The 15,591-nt window shown below is 48.7% G+C and overlaps 1 protein-coding gene across 1 annotated transcript in view; it reads left to right on the top strand.

The window, feature by feature from the left end:
• DNAH14 (dynein axonemal heavy chain 14) overlaps nucleotides 1-15,591 on the top strand; it is a 2,000,441-nt gene that overhangs the window by 321,274 nt on the left and 1,663,576 nt on the right. Inside the window, exons 11-12 of the mRNA XM_069608705.1 lie at nucleotides 6,162-6,388; nucleotides 8,993-9,110. Coding sequence (XP_069464806.1) covers nucleotides 6,162-6,388; nucleotides 8,993-9,110 — 345 coding nt within the window. The remainder of the gene's footprint in view (nucleotides 1-6,161; nucleotides 6,389-8,992; nucleotides 9,111-15,591) is intronic.

The raw sequence follows: 15,591 nt of genomic DNA, 5'->3' as shown, positions 1-15,591 counted from the left end.
CTGAACTGTGTTGAAAGCGTGTTTTAGATCGATGAACACAGTATACAACTTCATGTTTCTAAGTTAGCTTCTATACTTGTACCACCATATGTTTACAAGCAAGGAAGTCAGAAAACAAGAATGGGATGTCAACTTGGGCAGCCTCTGCTAGTGAGGGTCTTTTTTGGGCTATATCCATTATAACAGTGTCGTAATTGGGCCAGGAGAGTTTATGGATGCAAGGACCTTCTTAGACTGTTCCCTGACAATGTACAAAGCCATAGTAGCTGTGGATTCCTGCTTTCAGTGTTTTTGAATAAAGGTGAAAACTACTCAAAGATACCCCATATTCCCTATCCCCTCACTCATCCCTCCTTACCCCAGCTGTTTCCTTACTGTGCCTTCCTCCTAATTCCTGTTGCATTAACCCTCGTCCCACCTGCCATTTCGGGTCATTAAACCGTGCCTCATCACTTCCTAATGCCCATCTCCCCTTTCCCTGCCTCGATCCCCACCTTCTCAGACTTCTCCTTGTTCATATCTCTTCAGCACCTGTACCTCCTATCACTGCTGGTTCCTTACCATGTCTTTCTCTGCTCACCCACCGCTGTCCTCCTAGCCTTCTAATGCCCTGTATGATCGAAGCTCTGATGACTCGGCCTAGATGGATTCAGACTGTTTGTCCAATGACTTTGCCCACAGAACAAATCTGTGGTTGCATAAACTGCAGCCATGGAACCACTAGAAGCAGAATCTGCCCTTATGCTGTTTGTTTTTGCGCTTTTGTTCAAAATGCATTACTCTTTCAAGTAGTTGGCTATGATGTTAATATTGCTATCTTTAACATACCCATCTTCTCCAGTATGGGGTCTTGCATGGATTCACATGCTCATGAATAATCTCTGTTGTCAGGCTGGGAATTCACGGTACAAAGAAAGCAGTGTTGCTTTAGACTGAAAACTGCTAGTTTCCTTTATATCCAATCATTGTTCTTTGGGTCATACTGCCCCCATCCAATGACACTTCCCCTCCTAAGCTCCACCCCTGGTGACCATCTTCAGATTTTTACTGCACATTTCTAGTGTTGGGTGTCCTTGTGCTTCGCTCCTAGAAATGTGGATTTCTTTGCTGTTTTTTTGATAATTACGATAGTTTTCTTCCATCTCTTCTTCGTCTACCATCACACTGTGACTACTCGGCATCAGACCCCGTTGTCAGCAAAGGATGCCTTTCCATTATTGGATCTTCTCTCCTTGACTTCGGACCCAGGATTGGGCCTATATCTCACCTTGACCATGTCTGATGTGGCTAAGAAGAGTCTCTTCGGGGTCTGCGGATCCTGTAGCCTGGAGAACATTTTCTTCGAGGATCGGCACCTCAAGTGCCTTTTCACCTGTATCGCGACGCAGACAGATGTGAGATCTACCGTGACTTCTTGTCAAAGAGCAGGAAGGATCGCCAACGGAGGTTAGTGGTGTGGGTCAACCAGAAAAAGCCTCTGGGTGCAGTCATGCCTCATCCAGGACCAGCAGGTCCCATGAGCATGCTTCCTCTGAGAAGAAGAGGTTGAGGTCCTTTGAGGATGCTCCTTCTAAAGGCAAAACACCACGCTCCATCAGCTCCCTCGCAGGTCATCGCAGCTGTAGGATCAAGTTCGGAAAGATGTCGTACCAGTCGCCTGCTCCATCGAAGGCCAGCCTACTGGCTGGTGGGTTCCCACAGTCTGCAAGAAAGTCACTAACAAGTCGTGAGGGACAACTAGTCGAAGGACAGACCTGCAGCAGACCCGTCAGCGGCGCCCTCTTCTTTGTCACAGCTGGCGACACAGGCCCTGTCACCGACAACTTCATCTACAACTTCATTTTCCAAGACCACCACCTCGTCAACAGCCTCTTCGTCAACGTCCATGGCACTGTCGACTATAGCTTTGTCAGTGACCCCATTGCCAAAAATCGACGAAGTGTTCGGCAGCTACCGTCATTTCGACCTTCACAACGATGACAACGCCAAGTGCCCTTTACCCCCAGGCCTCCATCAGTGATATTGACTACAACCTCATAATCGGTAGCATCCATTCTGCAGATTCCCATCTTTGACTCCTTCCCGAAGGACTCGGGTAGGGTGACGGAGTTACTGCCTCCGTCGGACTTTCTGCCAAGAAAAGTGAGGGTGTCTCCTTCAGCTCCCATACCAGTTCTGAGCATTTCTACTTGGATCAAAAAGCAGGCCAGGGACCCATGTCCCAGGAGGGATCTCTGTGGCATGAGCCATACCAACTGTTTGCCTCTCCAAGGGGTTTCAGCCCGGCTCCTGCCCCGGCTGCACCGTTCATACCCTAACCAGCACCAAGGGATATGTCACTGGACATACTCGCCACCCTGCACACTTGGTGGTGAAGAATCAGCAAGAGCTGCCTACTGCCCCTGTGCCTGGCTTGGCCCAAAGTCCTACCAGGCCACCACCCAGGAGTCCTCACAGGCTAAGGTGTCAGCCGACACCGCCCTGGTTCTGGACTTGGAGCCTTGACCCCAGTGGTGGAAGGCCCAGTGCGTAAAGACACTGGCACTCACATTGATACCGTGACTACTCACATTGATGAGTACGAGGATTATATCCCCGCTGACGGGGAACCTCCAGATATTACCGAGCCTTTCAGGGCTTCGCTACCAGATTAAATTGGCTCCTTCCATGCCATCATCTCAAAGGTGTCCAAACTCTACAGTCTGGTGTCGGAAGAAAAGAAGAGGAAGGTTTGCTTTGAAGACGTGGGTCCCCAAGGAAGACTGTCATGTCGGTTCTGTTGTTGGACGAAGTTTGGGAGGACAGATTGGACATTATGAACTCCAAGTACCACGCCATCAAAGCAGAACCAATGTCCTCACCATCCTGCCTCATTACGACATGGACTTTTGGTACAAGCTCGTCCCTATACTGGATTTCCTTCCTGAAGGCCGAGGACATGGCCCTATTCCAGAAAGGTCAGGTGGCTTTGAATCACGTCATTACAGCAACGTTGGACATAGCAGACTTGGGGCTCCGTCAGATTGGGATTGGTGTGGCCCTTCAATGCAGGGAGGGGGGCTGAAGGCCACAAATTTCCAAGCGGATGTGCAGTCCAAGGTTGTGGACATGCCTTTCGATGGAGACAACCTGTTTGGGAAGGCAGTGGATGAGACTCCCCAGACTATCAAGACCGACACGGAGACAGCACGCTCTCTAGGGACCCTGCAGCAAAGTAAGTCATCCTTTCATTACCCGGGGTGGACAGTTTTCAGGTTTTCCCAGGGGTACTCTGCCCCCTACCATCAGCCCTCCTGCTTCTCCACTCAGGAAGCCTACAGGGGCTGCTTCTAAACCTACGGCAGCGGAGCCAGCATTGTTGACTGCAGGCCAGAATGCAGACGCCCAAGCAGGCCTGAACTGGTCATGAATCTGTGCCCCCACTTTCGCACCTGAGTGGGAGGCTGGCTATTGAGCTTTGTTGAGCAGTGGAGAAATATTACCACAGACAAATGGGTGCTGGATGTTCTTCAGCAAGGGCACACTTTAGAATTTCAAGACAGATGCCCTCACATTCCTCACTGTTGCGCACATGGCCCAGCTGATAGAGGAGGTTCATGCCATGTTGACAAAAGGGGCAATAGACCCGGTCCTTCAGCACCTCCGGGGCTCTGGAGTGTACTCCAGATACTTTCTGGAACAGAAGATGTCAGGAGGGTAGCGACCGATCCTAGACTTACAACGCCTACAAAAGTACTCAAAGTCCCAAAAGTTCGAGATGATCATGTTGCAGCACATGCAAACTGGAGGAAGGCGATTTTCTGGCAACTCTGGGCCTGGAGAACGCATACTTCCACCTACCCATTCATTGCAAGCATCAGTGGTTCCCGCGTGTTGTACTCCAATGACGGCACTACCAGTTCAAACGTCCTGGAGATCCAGGCGGTGTTCTGGGCTCTCAAGTCGTTCCAGCCTCAGCTACAGGGGAAGGTGGTGCAGATCTTCATGGACAACACCTCCACCATGTTCTGCATCCGGAAGCAGGGCGGGACGCATCCCCGCTCTCTCCCTTGAAGCCCAGTCCCTGTGGCGTGGGCCATTATTCAGGGCATGTTCCTTATCCCCTTTCGCCTGACGGGCACCAAGAACACCATTGCTGACTCGCTCAGCAGGGCGCTGCGGTCCTGCCACAAGTGGGAACTTCAACAAGAACAGGTGTCCCATCTCTTCGGCAGGTGGGGTCCTCCACAGATTAACCTCTACGCAACAACTGCCAACTACAAATGCCTGAGGTTTTACAGCAAATATCCTCAGCCAAGGAGTCTGGGGATGCCTTCTCATTCCCGTGGGATGGCTCTTAGTGTACGCCTTCCCTCCGATTCCTCTCCTATTACGTGTGATCAACACACTCAGACATTGCCATTGCAGGATGATGCTCATCGCGCTGGCGTGGCCGAGGCAGATCTGGTACCCGGACCTTCTCCATCCATCAGTGGTTCCGTCCATCCAACTGCCTCCTCTTCCCAACCTTCTCTCCAGGGTAAACGGAACAATACTGCACCACGACCCAGCGTCACTGAGCCTCACGGCCTGGCTCCTGCAGCCCAAGAGTTTGGGGACTATTCCCTGCTGCTGGAGTGCAAGAAGATCCTGGCCAAGGCCAGAGCTTCCTCTAACTCGTCTTGTTATAGTCACAAATGGAAGTGCTTCACAGCGTGGCGCAGGACTCGGATGTCTCTGTGGATAACGGCTCTGCAGCTCCTCCTGGACCTTCTTTTGCTGGCCAAAGCTAGGCTAACTCACACCTCCATGGTTCATCTGGCTGCCACATCCCAGTACACCCGGGTGCAAGGCAAGCCCTCCCTGTGGTCGCACAGGTTCGTCAAGGTGTTCCTCAAGGGGCTCTTCAAGACCTTTCCGCTGGTGAAGTCTCCTGCCCTGGCTTGGGAGCTGAACAGAGTTTTGACTAAGCTCATGGGGCCTCCATTTGAACAGATTCATTGGGCCCTTCTGAAGTTTCTCTCGTGGAAGACTGCTTTCCTGGAGGCCATCGCCTCGCCCCGGCTTGTCCGGGAGATCCAGGCCCTCTCCTGCAAGCAGCCATGCTTGGCCTTGCACGCTACAAAGGTGGTGCTTCATACTCATCCCACCTTCATGCCAAAGGTTCCTTTGGAGTTCCATCTCAACAATCCTTTGGTTCTGCCAGCTTTCTTTCTGAACCCTTCTATGCCTGCTGAAAGGGTGTTGCATTCGCTGGACATTTCTCGTGCCTTGAAGTTTTATGTGGCACGCACAAAGGATTTTTTATGAAGACATCTCAGCTGTTCATCAATGTTGGACCTGTGGGACACAGGAAGGCCCTGTCTAAGGCTTCCATATCCAAGTGGCTTTCTGGCTGTATCATGCACTGTCATTGTCGGGCCAACAAACTTCTTCCTGGCAGGCCGAGAGCCCACTCCACCAGAGCCATCGCAGTGACGACAGCAGTTCTCTCTGGTGTTCCCCTGCTCAACATCTGCAGGGCTGCTGCATGGAGGTCCACCCACACCTGCATGAGATTCTACTGCATCGACAGGGATTCCAGGGAGGAGTTTGGGTCGGCCAATCGGTGCTACGCAACCTGTTTGTTTGCGGTGAGTCCAGGCATAAGTGTTTTTCTTCTGTTGAGCCTTGCCAACTCTCGTGGTTGTGTATACGTACTGCTGTGTAATTGTATTTATGAGCACGCAAATCCATACAAAACCCCGTGCTGGATGAGGGTTTAAGTTATTTACCTGTAACTCTTGTTCTCCAGTATGGGTCTGGCATGGATTGACATGCAAACCCTCCCACCTTCCCCTCTGACTCTTCTTGGATATTCTGCCACTTTACTTGCACAACCAAATCTGAAGATGGCCACAAGGGGTGGAGTTTAGGAGGACATGTTTCATTGGCTGGGGCAGTATGACCCAAAGGACAATGAATGGATATAGGGGAAACCATCAGTTTTCAGTCTAAAGCAAACAGATGTCTTTGTAACAAGGATTACCAGCCTGACGACGGGGAATATTTGTGAGAATGTGAATCCATGCGAGACACATGTTGGAGAACAAGAGTTACAGGTAAGTAACTTAAACCTTGCTCGATTGGCACTTAATTTTAATCATTGTTCATTTTTCCTCATCTTTATTATTACCAACCAGGTGGCAGAAGGTGAAGGACTTCAGAGGTTTGCTCAGTCTGACGTTGATGTGAGACCAAACTATGTAGAGGCTGCTGAGTGCCGCCGTCTCCTGGAGCGCTTTGCCCGCTTTCTGAAGCTTGTTGACAATATTTGGCAAGGTGTACTGCGTTGTTTGGTGGGCACTGCGGTCCAGCAACTTTTGGATAATTTCAGCATGTCAAATGATGTGAGCTCTGAAGACAAAAGGTAACCCAGCTGGGGAAAAGTTGGTTCCTATATTGTTTTGTGTTTTAATGTATGTTCTGCTGCTGCATCACAGAATAAATACATTCTAACAAGGTCTCCTTGGCATTATAGCCAAAGGTTCTCTGAAAAGTACGCTCCTGCCAAATGGGTGTGTGCACATTATTATTCCACACACAAACTAAACTCAAGTCCAAATGTACTTGGTATAGACTTCTCATCCATTTACATAATACAACGTGGTGTAACATTTTTACCAGAAGGATGCTAGAATATATGCTAGTTCTTCCAGAAAGAGAGGGCTTCAATCCCAGCAGATCCACTCAGCAAGACCTTAGGAGACGATTTGCGTTCATACTTTCCTTCAAACTATATATTGAGAAAGGGCCTGAGTTTATTAGAAGGGGTTTTCTTTTGAAGATCTTGTGGCAACAGGGACCGTAGGAATATTTGTTGGATTTATTGGCTGTGGCGAGGGTGCGCACCAATGATATCATCTCATAGTACTTCCCTCTAGCTAGATATGAACCATCCCCTCAACAGTCTCTCCTGTTTGTTCCGGGGCTTGAACTAACTACCATTGTGATCAGAGACCAAGATCTTCTTAGAGGAATTTACATCTATAACCACAGATAGGTTGTGTCACAATACATTGATGATATGCTGCTCTTTGCAGAGGACCCAGATGAAAATCTGCTTCACATAATGTGGGTGACATTGGCTTTTGAGGGTGTCTCTTGTCTTGTAATCATGTGGGATATGCCCGGGCCATTCATACTGCCTGTCAAGACCTCAAGAGTGGACCTTGTTAGAAGATGGGTGCTCGACAGTCAACCACCAAGAAAGTGCTGTTATGTTTCGTAGTTGATTAAACTGTATTCTGGAGAAGTGCCACTTCGTCTTTCCATTACTCTGTCCTTCAAATCATCCAGAGTCTGTAGTTATGGCAGGACATAAGCTGAACTAATACCTTTGTTCATCTTTATGAATGTTAGCTTCTTTTAAGGTTGGTGTAGTAGTGTCTTTATCTTAGCAGTGGATCCACCGCATCGAAGAGCATTCCAACAAGGCACTGGCCGGAGTGCAACTGAGATCGTCCACATTCAGGATCAAAGTATTGATCCCACTGTTTCATACTTTCTCAATGTGCCATGTTTGGAGTATCGGACAGATAATCCCACTATACTTCAAGCAGGTGACTCCGATAGAAAGGGCCAAAGGGAACTTCCAACTGAGCAAATATCACCTTTGAAACAACACTTGAGCCGCTGATATGATTTTTCCCTCCTGTAATACAACTGACCAAATGTTCACGATGGATCTGACTGTACACCACCGTTGCCAAATCCTTGGTCAAGTAGGCATCCGCTCCTTTCACAAGCCTGCCAAGTACAAATGGGGCAAATGCCCTACCCCCTCCTCTTCCCCTTCAATGTCCCAATATATGAAGCCCTCCATGAAGCTGCCAGCAATCCAGTCAACATGCAGCTTCCTATCTGCTTCACAGTCTTCTGAAATATTGCATGCTTGGGATCCTGCATAGTTGTTTGCCATTCTGCACTGATCAGGTGGCTAGGAAGCACCCTCCAAAACACTTTGTTTACCATGCACGAAATCATGAAAGCCTTTAACTGTTCTTACTTGTTTACAGCAGGAGCACGATAGAATTCCATCTTGGTGCAAGCTTCTGAAATAGGTTGATAGTGTCAAGTTCTAGAGCACCTGACATTGCACATTCTGAAAAAAAAATCTGCATGCGATGCAATGCCCTGCAGTTTAGGAACCTCTGCACAGGTTGATAGAAAGGGTGCCACCTCAAGGTTATGGGCTAAAAAGAGGACATGTTGAAGCTTAATCTTGAGTTTCCAAGCCACTTCTCAATCAAATCTATTTGGACCAAAATGTCCAATCACTTACCATTTCAAAGCTTTGCATTAGGTATACCTTGGTGATGGGAAGTCAGTGTTTCCTGGCATACTTTAGTACTGCTGACTTTGGCACCACTACTTGTGATTCACACTCAGTGAGCGGTAGCAGTCATTTAGTCCATACATTACCCATTTATCCACATGTCTGTTTTGAGGTGAATGTTCCCCTAGGAAGCATCCAAGAAGTTGCCCTGTTTACACTGCGCCACTTATGGCACCGTAGTATTGCTGCTTACATGCCATCTGATGCAGGAAAGCCTTGTTTCTGCAAAGCGAATATGAGAGCAGGAGGTGGCAGGCCACTAGAATGTGGCGATCACAGCGCTTGACCATTACACAGTATGAGATACTCTGCTGCCGATGACTAGCTACTTGTGAGACAGTGCCCTTCCATCTCGAATAGTAGATTAAAGAGGGTGGGGTGAGAATCTTTTGTCACACTGGCGCTAGGTCGGTTAGCAGTTTTCACTGGGTATTCTTGTAAGAGATTGTTGTAATAATTCTAGACGCTTGTTATATATTCAGTTTGTGAATCATACAATGGTACATTCTGCATTGCTGACACAAATCATGTTTGTTAATGTTGTACTTTTGTGACCGTTTTAATGCACCAATTGCATCTTGAAATGTTGAAAAAGTTTCATTCATTAATAAGCGTTACTTATCTCGTTCTAAACAGCAGCACATATGAGGTTGCCTCTCTTCTTCCTGCTGCTTCAAATCCAACCAACCAAGAAGAAAACGCAAATAATCATACTCAAGGACCAACAAAAATGACAGACGAGGATATAGACAAGGTATGACACCATGTATACCTGATAGGGTTTTTACTTGTCTTTTAAGGAACTTGTATACATGATATCATAACAGATGTCAAAAATGTTTGGACAATGGGCAAATATTTCTGAAATTTGAAAACCTGCTAAGCGACTTCATTTGCCCATCTGTCGCGCCTTGAAACACTTGCATATAGGCGCGTTACCAATGCCATATCATATCATATCTGCAGGGAGTGCAGACGTTTCCCTAGGGGAGATGAATGTTCTGACAATGCCAGGTGGCCTTGATTCCTCAAGCTGGCATTGTGTGAGATATAGGTCACTGGCTGATATAAGGGATGATGGAGACCACCCCCTAGTTGGGTATGTATTGAGGAATCTGCTTCAGCTCCATCGCCCGTTTGCATGGTCTTATATATGTAATACTACCACAGGCAGAGGGCTTTAACGGGTTAAAACAGCCCAAAGACAAAGTAAACGTACCCGGGGTATAGCAACAGCTTTCCAAAATGTACCAACTCGATTTAGCCCCCCAATGATGGGAATCCTCTTATTTGCGCCTCTGGCAGCAGTTGCATTGCCGTGTGGTTCGTTTTCATTCATGAAAGTCGCGTGCAAGCTATTGCCTTTTTTATGAATTCAATCCGATCTAAAATGGTTGCCAAGAGAAATGGAAAGGGAGCTAAATAAAGTATCCCATTTTCTATTTCTCGGCTGTGCCAAGCCTGTGATGCACTTGCCCTGCTTGCTAACTGCAGATTGTTGCCACAGATTTCAATAGACCAGGGTGGTGGCTGGGCAGATATTGAGATCAAGAGGAATAGAACCTCTGAATAAAATATCTCCTCTTTTTGGGACCACAGAGTCAAAAAGTGGGCTTCCAGCAAATTAACTTGAAACTACTTTTACCTAAAAGGTCGATCGTGACCATTGATACAAAATGTACTGAAACAGGGTCACTGGACAGTTTTTTTTAATGTAAGTGGGGAAAGTGTCCAGTGACCAGTGAGAGATGGACGGGTATTGCCCACGTCTACATGTGCAGGCCTTGGGATATTAGCACAGGTGGGAGGTTCTTGAGTAATAAGTCGGATAATTCTATATAGGCACAACCTGTGGAGTGGTAGAACTCTTATTTTAGGACTTATGTATCAGCCGAGTTTAGCACATGTGCTTAGTATTTTGGCAAATGAAACGACAGTCTAGAGAAACAGTAGGCTAGTGAAGCCTTCTGACACTTTGAAAATGACACCAATGTCTCCTCTTGAATGATTCTGAAATCCGTAATGAATGTTTGCTCAGGAGCGCCAATTCACCAAAATGCCGGGGGTCGCATGAGTAAATAAAAAAACAGTTGATCAGGGCGAGTCCGGACATGACCACATATGTGAAAAAGAAATAGTCTACTAGGTCAATTTGCAAAACATAATTGCTGTGTATTTTTCATAACCAAGTAAATACATGTAACATACATGGCACACCATACCATCAGGGTGTAGTGAGCCTAACACATTCCCCATAAAACACAAAGTTCCAACACATAATACATTTACAGAGCATCTGGTGATTTATAGCAGACAAAACCTTGTATTGTCAAGGATTTCCTAATAGAACAATCTACAAAGAACATACAAAGGCCTCATTAGTAGGCTGGCGGCCTTCATTCCGGGCGGCCCTATTACGAGGTCTGCTTGCGGGTCCCGCTGAGGACGTCTGGTCAGACCAGGCGCCCTTCGCGGGACCCGCTTGCAGACCAGATGCTTACAACGGGCCCGTTATTAGCATCCTCCACATTCCCATTGAGCCCTATGGGGGCTCAAATGGGAATGGGGATATACCGGGTCTGGGTCCCGCGAAAGGGATTTACAGGGCCCTCTAAGGTCAGAATGGCCCGGTAAATCCCCTTTTGCGGGACCCAGACCCGGACCTGAGTTTGGAGGTAGCCATGCCCTTATTAAGGGCATGGCTACCTCCAAACTCCTAATGAGGCCCAATGTCTTTTTGCCTCTTTGGCATACTAAAACAAAACAAAAAGTCGACACAGGAGTGTTTCGGCCTATTATATTTCCTCCGTTTTGAATGTAATGGCCTTCATCAGGATGGGAGTTGTGGAAGCGATTCCTCACTGCCTGGGTTATGTATCGTGCTGCATAGATAAGTCACAGAGAGTCTAAGCTGCCACCAAGATGGACGCCACATGTGCGAAAGGTTGGGGCAAGCAGAAAGAGAGTGTTCTCCTCATAGCAAACTGAGTCGTCCATAAGGTCTATTTATCCCCGGGGGTATTCCCATTGATCCTCTATCAAACTGTAATGCAGCATGTGGCAGCATAAAATATTTTATGTAAATATGTTCTTTGTGTTTTTTATGTAGGCCTAAAATATTCTCTTTTATTGCATATATAAAAAATTTACCCACAATTGAAATACTCTGTGTCTCCTTTTGCACGAAATGAATCTTTATAAATAATTGTTGTAACATACAACATATTTAGTTGTTTGCAGCGTGGGCACTTCTTTGTTTATCAGCACACAGGAAATACCATGGGTTCAAGCTGGGAGAAACTCATTATCAGTTCAAAGTTTTCCCTTTTGATATAGCTCAGCGCCAAGAGTGTTTACCAAGATCCTAGCACTAGTAGTGGTACACCTCTGCAGGCAGTCCATTCCGGTGTACCCTTATCTTGACGACTGGCTGATAACAGGAGAGGCATCGGGCATGTCTGCCAAACACTCAAAAGACAATAGACCTTCTCATCCAATTGGGATTCTCCACCAATGAGAAGAAATCAAGTCTAGTCCCAGCCAAGTTAAGCAATTTCTTGGGGCTGTGATTCGGACGAGAGAGGGCCTTGTCTTCCCCTACAATGAGAAGGTACAAAACATGCTGTTTCAAATCCCTCAGTATGTAGCCAGTTGCCAGATGACCATACGAGAAAGTAGGTGCTTTAAAGTAATTATGTCTTCCTGCATTTATCTAATGCCACATGCTCGTCTGTGCAGGCATCCGATGCAAGAGTGGATTTCGAGCCAATGGTCTCAGGCAAGTGGACAGTGGGACAAGCTAGTGGTGGTTTCGAAAGCCCTCATAATATTACTGAGGTGGTGGACAAGGGAAAATCTTTTGAAGGGGAAATCGTTTACCCCCTCTGCCCCAACCCTGACACAGTGGAGGCCACTCTCGCCACATACAGATCCGTTCAGGGCACATGACCACAATCAGTAGCAAACAAGCACATCAACCTCTTGGAGCTACTGGCAGTATTCAAAGACCTGAAGGGAAAACAGTCCTCCTCTTAATAGACAGAACTACAGCCATGTTGTATATAAACAAACAGGGGGGACACACTCTCCAGGGCTGTCCAAACTAGCCCAAAACATATGGAAGTACGCACTCAAGTACAACATGTTACTCCTGTCACAACACGTTCCAGGGAACACAATCTTCTGGCAGAAGTGCTCAGCAGAGTCGTCCAACTGCCTGTAGAACACGAATGCCGCTTTGTGATTAATCTGATATGATTATCCCAAAGACCCTGCCCTGGGACCCTTTTTGTGTGGCCAGGGAAAGGCAGACGCTTCCTTATCCTGAACCTGAGGGTGGTGTTCTGAGGGATGATCACATAGGCGGGGACTTGTTACAGGGAAATTGGGAGAACACATTAAATAATGTCCCAGATGACCCCACAGTCTTGACTGCCTATTGTAAAATGGAGGACTTTAAAATAAAAGAAAGCCCAAACATTAGGGACTTCAAGTCTGATATTACCCTAGCTACTGGGACAAGGAAGAGGGTCTTGGAGGCACAGAACTGCAATGTTCATTCTAGTGTCTCAAATGATCCACACCTGAGCGGGACTGTTGATTATTTAAAGCTTCTCCAGTGCAGGCTATTAGAACTTGTGGTTGAAGTCGTGACAGAAGTAGCTGGAGAAGTAGTGAGCAGCTGTGCATGCAGGAAGACCTGAGAAATAAAGACGATGGGACCGCCACTGCTGATGTAGCAAGAAATGGTGCTGAGAAAGTTGTAGGATTCAGAAGCTCGAGCTGCAGAGTTCACGCAGCGGAAAGCGTTAAGGCGACCGGCTGCTTTTTAGAAGAAAGAAGTTTCCTGTTCCATGCTTTCCTCTCTGGTGGCTGGCAAGTGCCGGAGAAAGCCAGGAGAAAAGCAGGCCCCTTTCGGGGAAGAGGTGGAACACAGAAATTAAACCGGAGCTGTCGAAGGCTCCGATCGTGAGGACCAAAGAGGTCTCAGCACCAGCAAAGAGCACGGGCATGCAAGGAAGGACCGTGAGTTGGCCTATGAAAATTAACACCGGAGCATTCCTTGAGACATTGCATGTTGAGCGTAATAACTTTAAATGCCGAACAAATGAAAGAAAACATATTTGCTACTGTCCACATGTAACGAGGACCCAAGTGGTAGAAGATCATTATTTTGAAATCAGAACTAATGAAAGAAAGCATAATTGCTACAATCCACATGTAAATAGGAAACTAGAGAAAGAGATTTATTATCATTGTTGCCAAAGCCAAGAGGGCAAGATTAACAGGGTAATTCATAGAATTTCACACAAAAGTGGCGCACGCGGCTGGCGCACAGTGTCCCCGTGCGATACACTGCGCCAGCCACGTGCGATAAAATCCATTTCATCGCACAGCGTATTCATGGATTTTAGCCTCCAAAACCAGCCGTGGCGCAGAGTGGCGCAGCGACCCTGCAGCAGCGCCAGTTACGCCTCCAAGAACGCCCTCGCGCAAGGAAAAGCCATCAAAATCCCCAATTCATCGCAAATGTCAGCGCTAACCCTGGACCAGTTCACAGGGCTGCCAAACAGCAAACGCCAAGCGGGGAACGTGTATTTCAGGGGTGCGCGGGAAATTTCACAAGCGAATTCAGCAGGGTACGTGTATTTCAGGGGTGCACGGGAAGTTCCACACGCGAATGTCCTGTGTATGTGTATTTCGGGGTGCGTGGGAAGTCTCACACGCGAATTCAGCAGGGTACATGTATTTCAGGGGTGCACGGGAAGTTCCCCACGCGAATGTCCTGGGTATGTGTATTCCTGGGGTGTGTGGGAAGTTTCACAAGCGAATTCAGCAGGGTACGTGTATTTCAGGGATGCGCGGGAAGTTCCACATGCGAATGTCCTGTGTACGTGTATTTCGGGGTACCTGGGAAGTCTCACACGCAAATTCAGCAGGGTACGTGTATTTCAGGGGTGCGCGGGAAGTTCCACACGTGAATGTCCTGGGTACGTGTATTCCTGGGGTGTGCGGGAAGTTTCACAAGCGAATTCAGCAGGGTACGTGTATTTCAGGGGTGCGCAGGAAGTTCCACAAGCGAATGTCCTGTGTACGTGTATTTCGGGGTGCGCAGGAAGTCTCACACGCGAATTCAGCAGGGTACGTGTATTTCAGGGGTGCGCGGGAAGTTCCACACGCGAATGTCCTGGGTACGTGTATTCCTGGGGTGTGCGGGAAGTTTCACAAGCGAATTCAGCAGGGTACGTGTATTTCAGGGGTGCGCGGGAAGTTCCACACGCGAATGTTCTGGGTATGTGTATTCCTGGGGTGTGCGGGAAGTTTCACAAGCTAATTCAGCAGGGTACGTGTATTTCAGGGGTGCTAGGGAAGCTCCACACGCGAATGTCCTGGGTACGTGTATTTCGGGGTGCGCGGGAAGTCTCACACGCGATTTCAGCAGGGTACTTGTATTTCAGGGGTTCCGGGGAGTACTACACGTGAATTGGCTGTGTGGGTCCTCCCAGGTGTTCGCTCTACAACCTCCACGGCCCCTGCAGGCAGCCCACACCACGGGGGACTACCCTGCACCCCTGCTCATGTCCCGCAGGCAGCCCATCCACCATGGGCATGCCCCCCAGCCAAGCCACATGTCACCTTGCACTACTGATCAACAACAGATGTCTCCCAGCACCCCCACCCCCCAGCAGTGCAGGGCACCCTCCACCAGGCCCCCACACATGTCTCCCAGCACCCCCACCCCACCAGTCAGGGGCACCCTCCACCAGGCCCCCACACATGTCTCCCAGCACCCCCACCCCCCAGCAGTGCAGGGCACCCTCCACCAGGCCCCCAGATGTCTCCCAGCACCACCACCCCCCAGCATCCAGGGGCACCCTCCACCAGGCCCCCACTCATGTCCAACTCATGATCCCCTGCACCCCCACCCCCCACCAGTCAGGGGCACCATTCACCAGGCCCCCACAATTGTCTCCCAGCACCCCCACCCCCCAGCAGTGCAGGGCACCCTCCACCAGGCCCCCACTCATGTCCAACTCATGTCCCCCTGCACCCCCACCCCCCAGCACTGTGGGGCACCTGCCAGCAGGCTCCTACTCATGTCCAACTCATGTCTCCCAGCACCCCCACCCCCCAGCAGTGCAGGACACCCTCCACCAGGCCCCCACTCATGTCCAACTCATGTCCCCCTGCACCCCCACCCCCCAGCAGTGCAGGGCACCCTCCACCAGGCCCCA

This window comes from Ambystoma mexicanum, chromosome 4q (genome assembly GCF_040938575.1).
Source record: "Ambystoma mexicanum isolate Mex_15411 chromosome 4q, UKY_AmexF1_1, whole genome shotgun sequence".
Taxonomy (NCBI): domain Eukaryota; kingdom Metazoa; phylum Chordata; class Amphibia; order Caudata; family Ambystomatidae; genus Ambystoma; species Ambystoma mexicanum.
The sequence above is the reverse complement of the archived record's forward strand: the minus strand, read 5'-3'. Positions and strand labels throughout refer to the sequence as shown.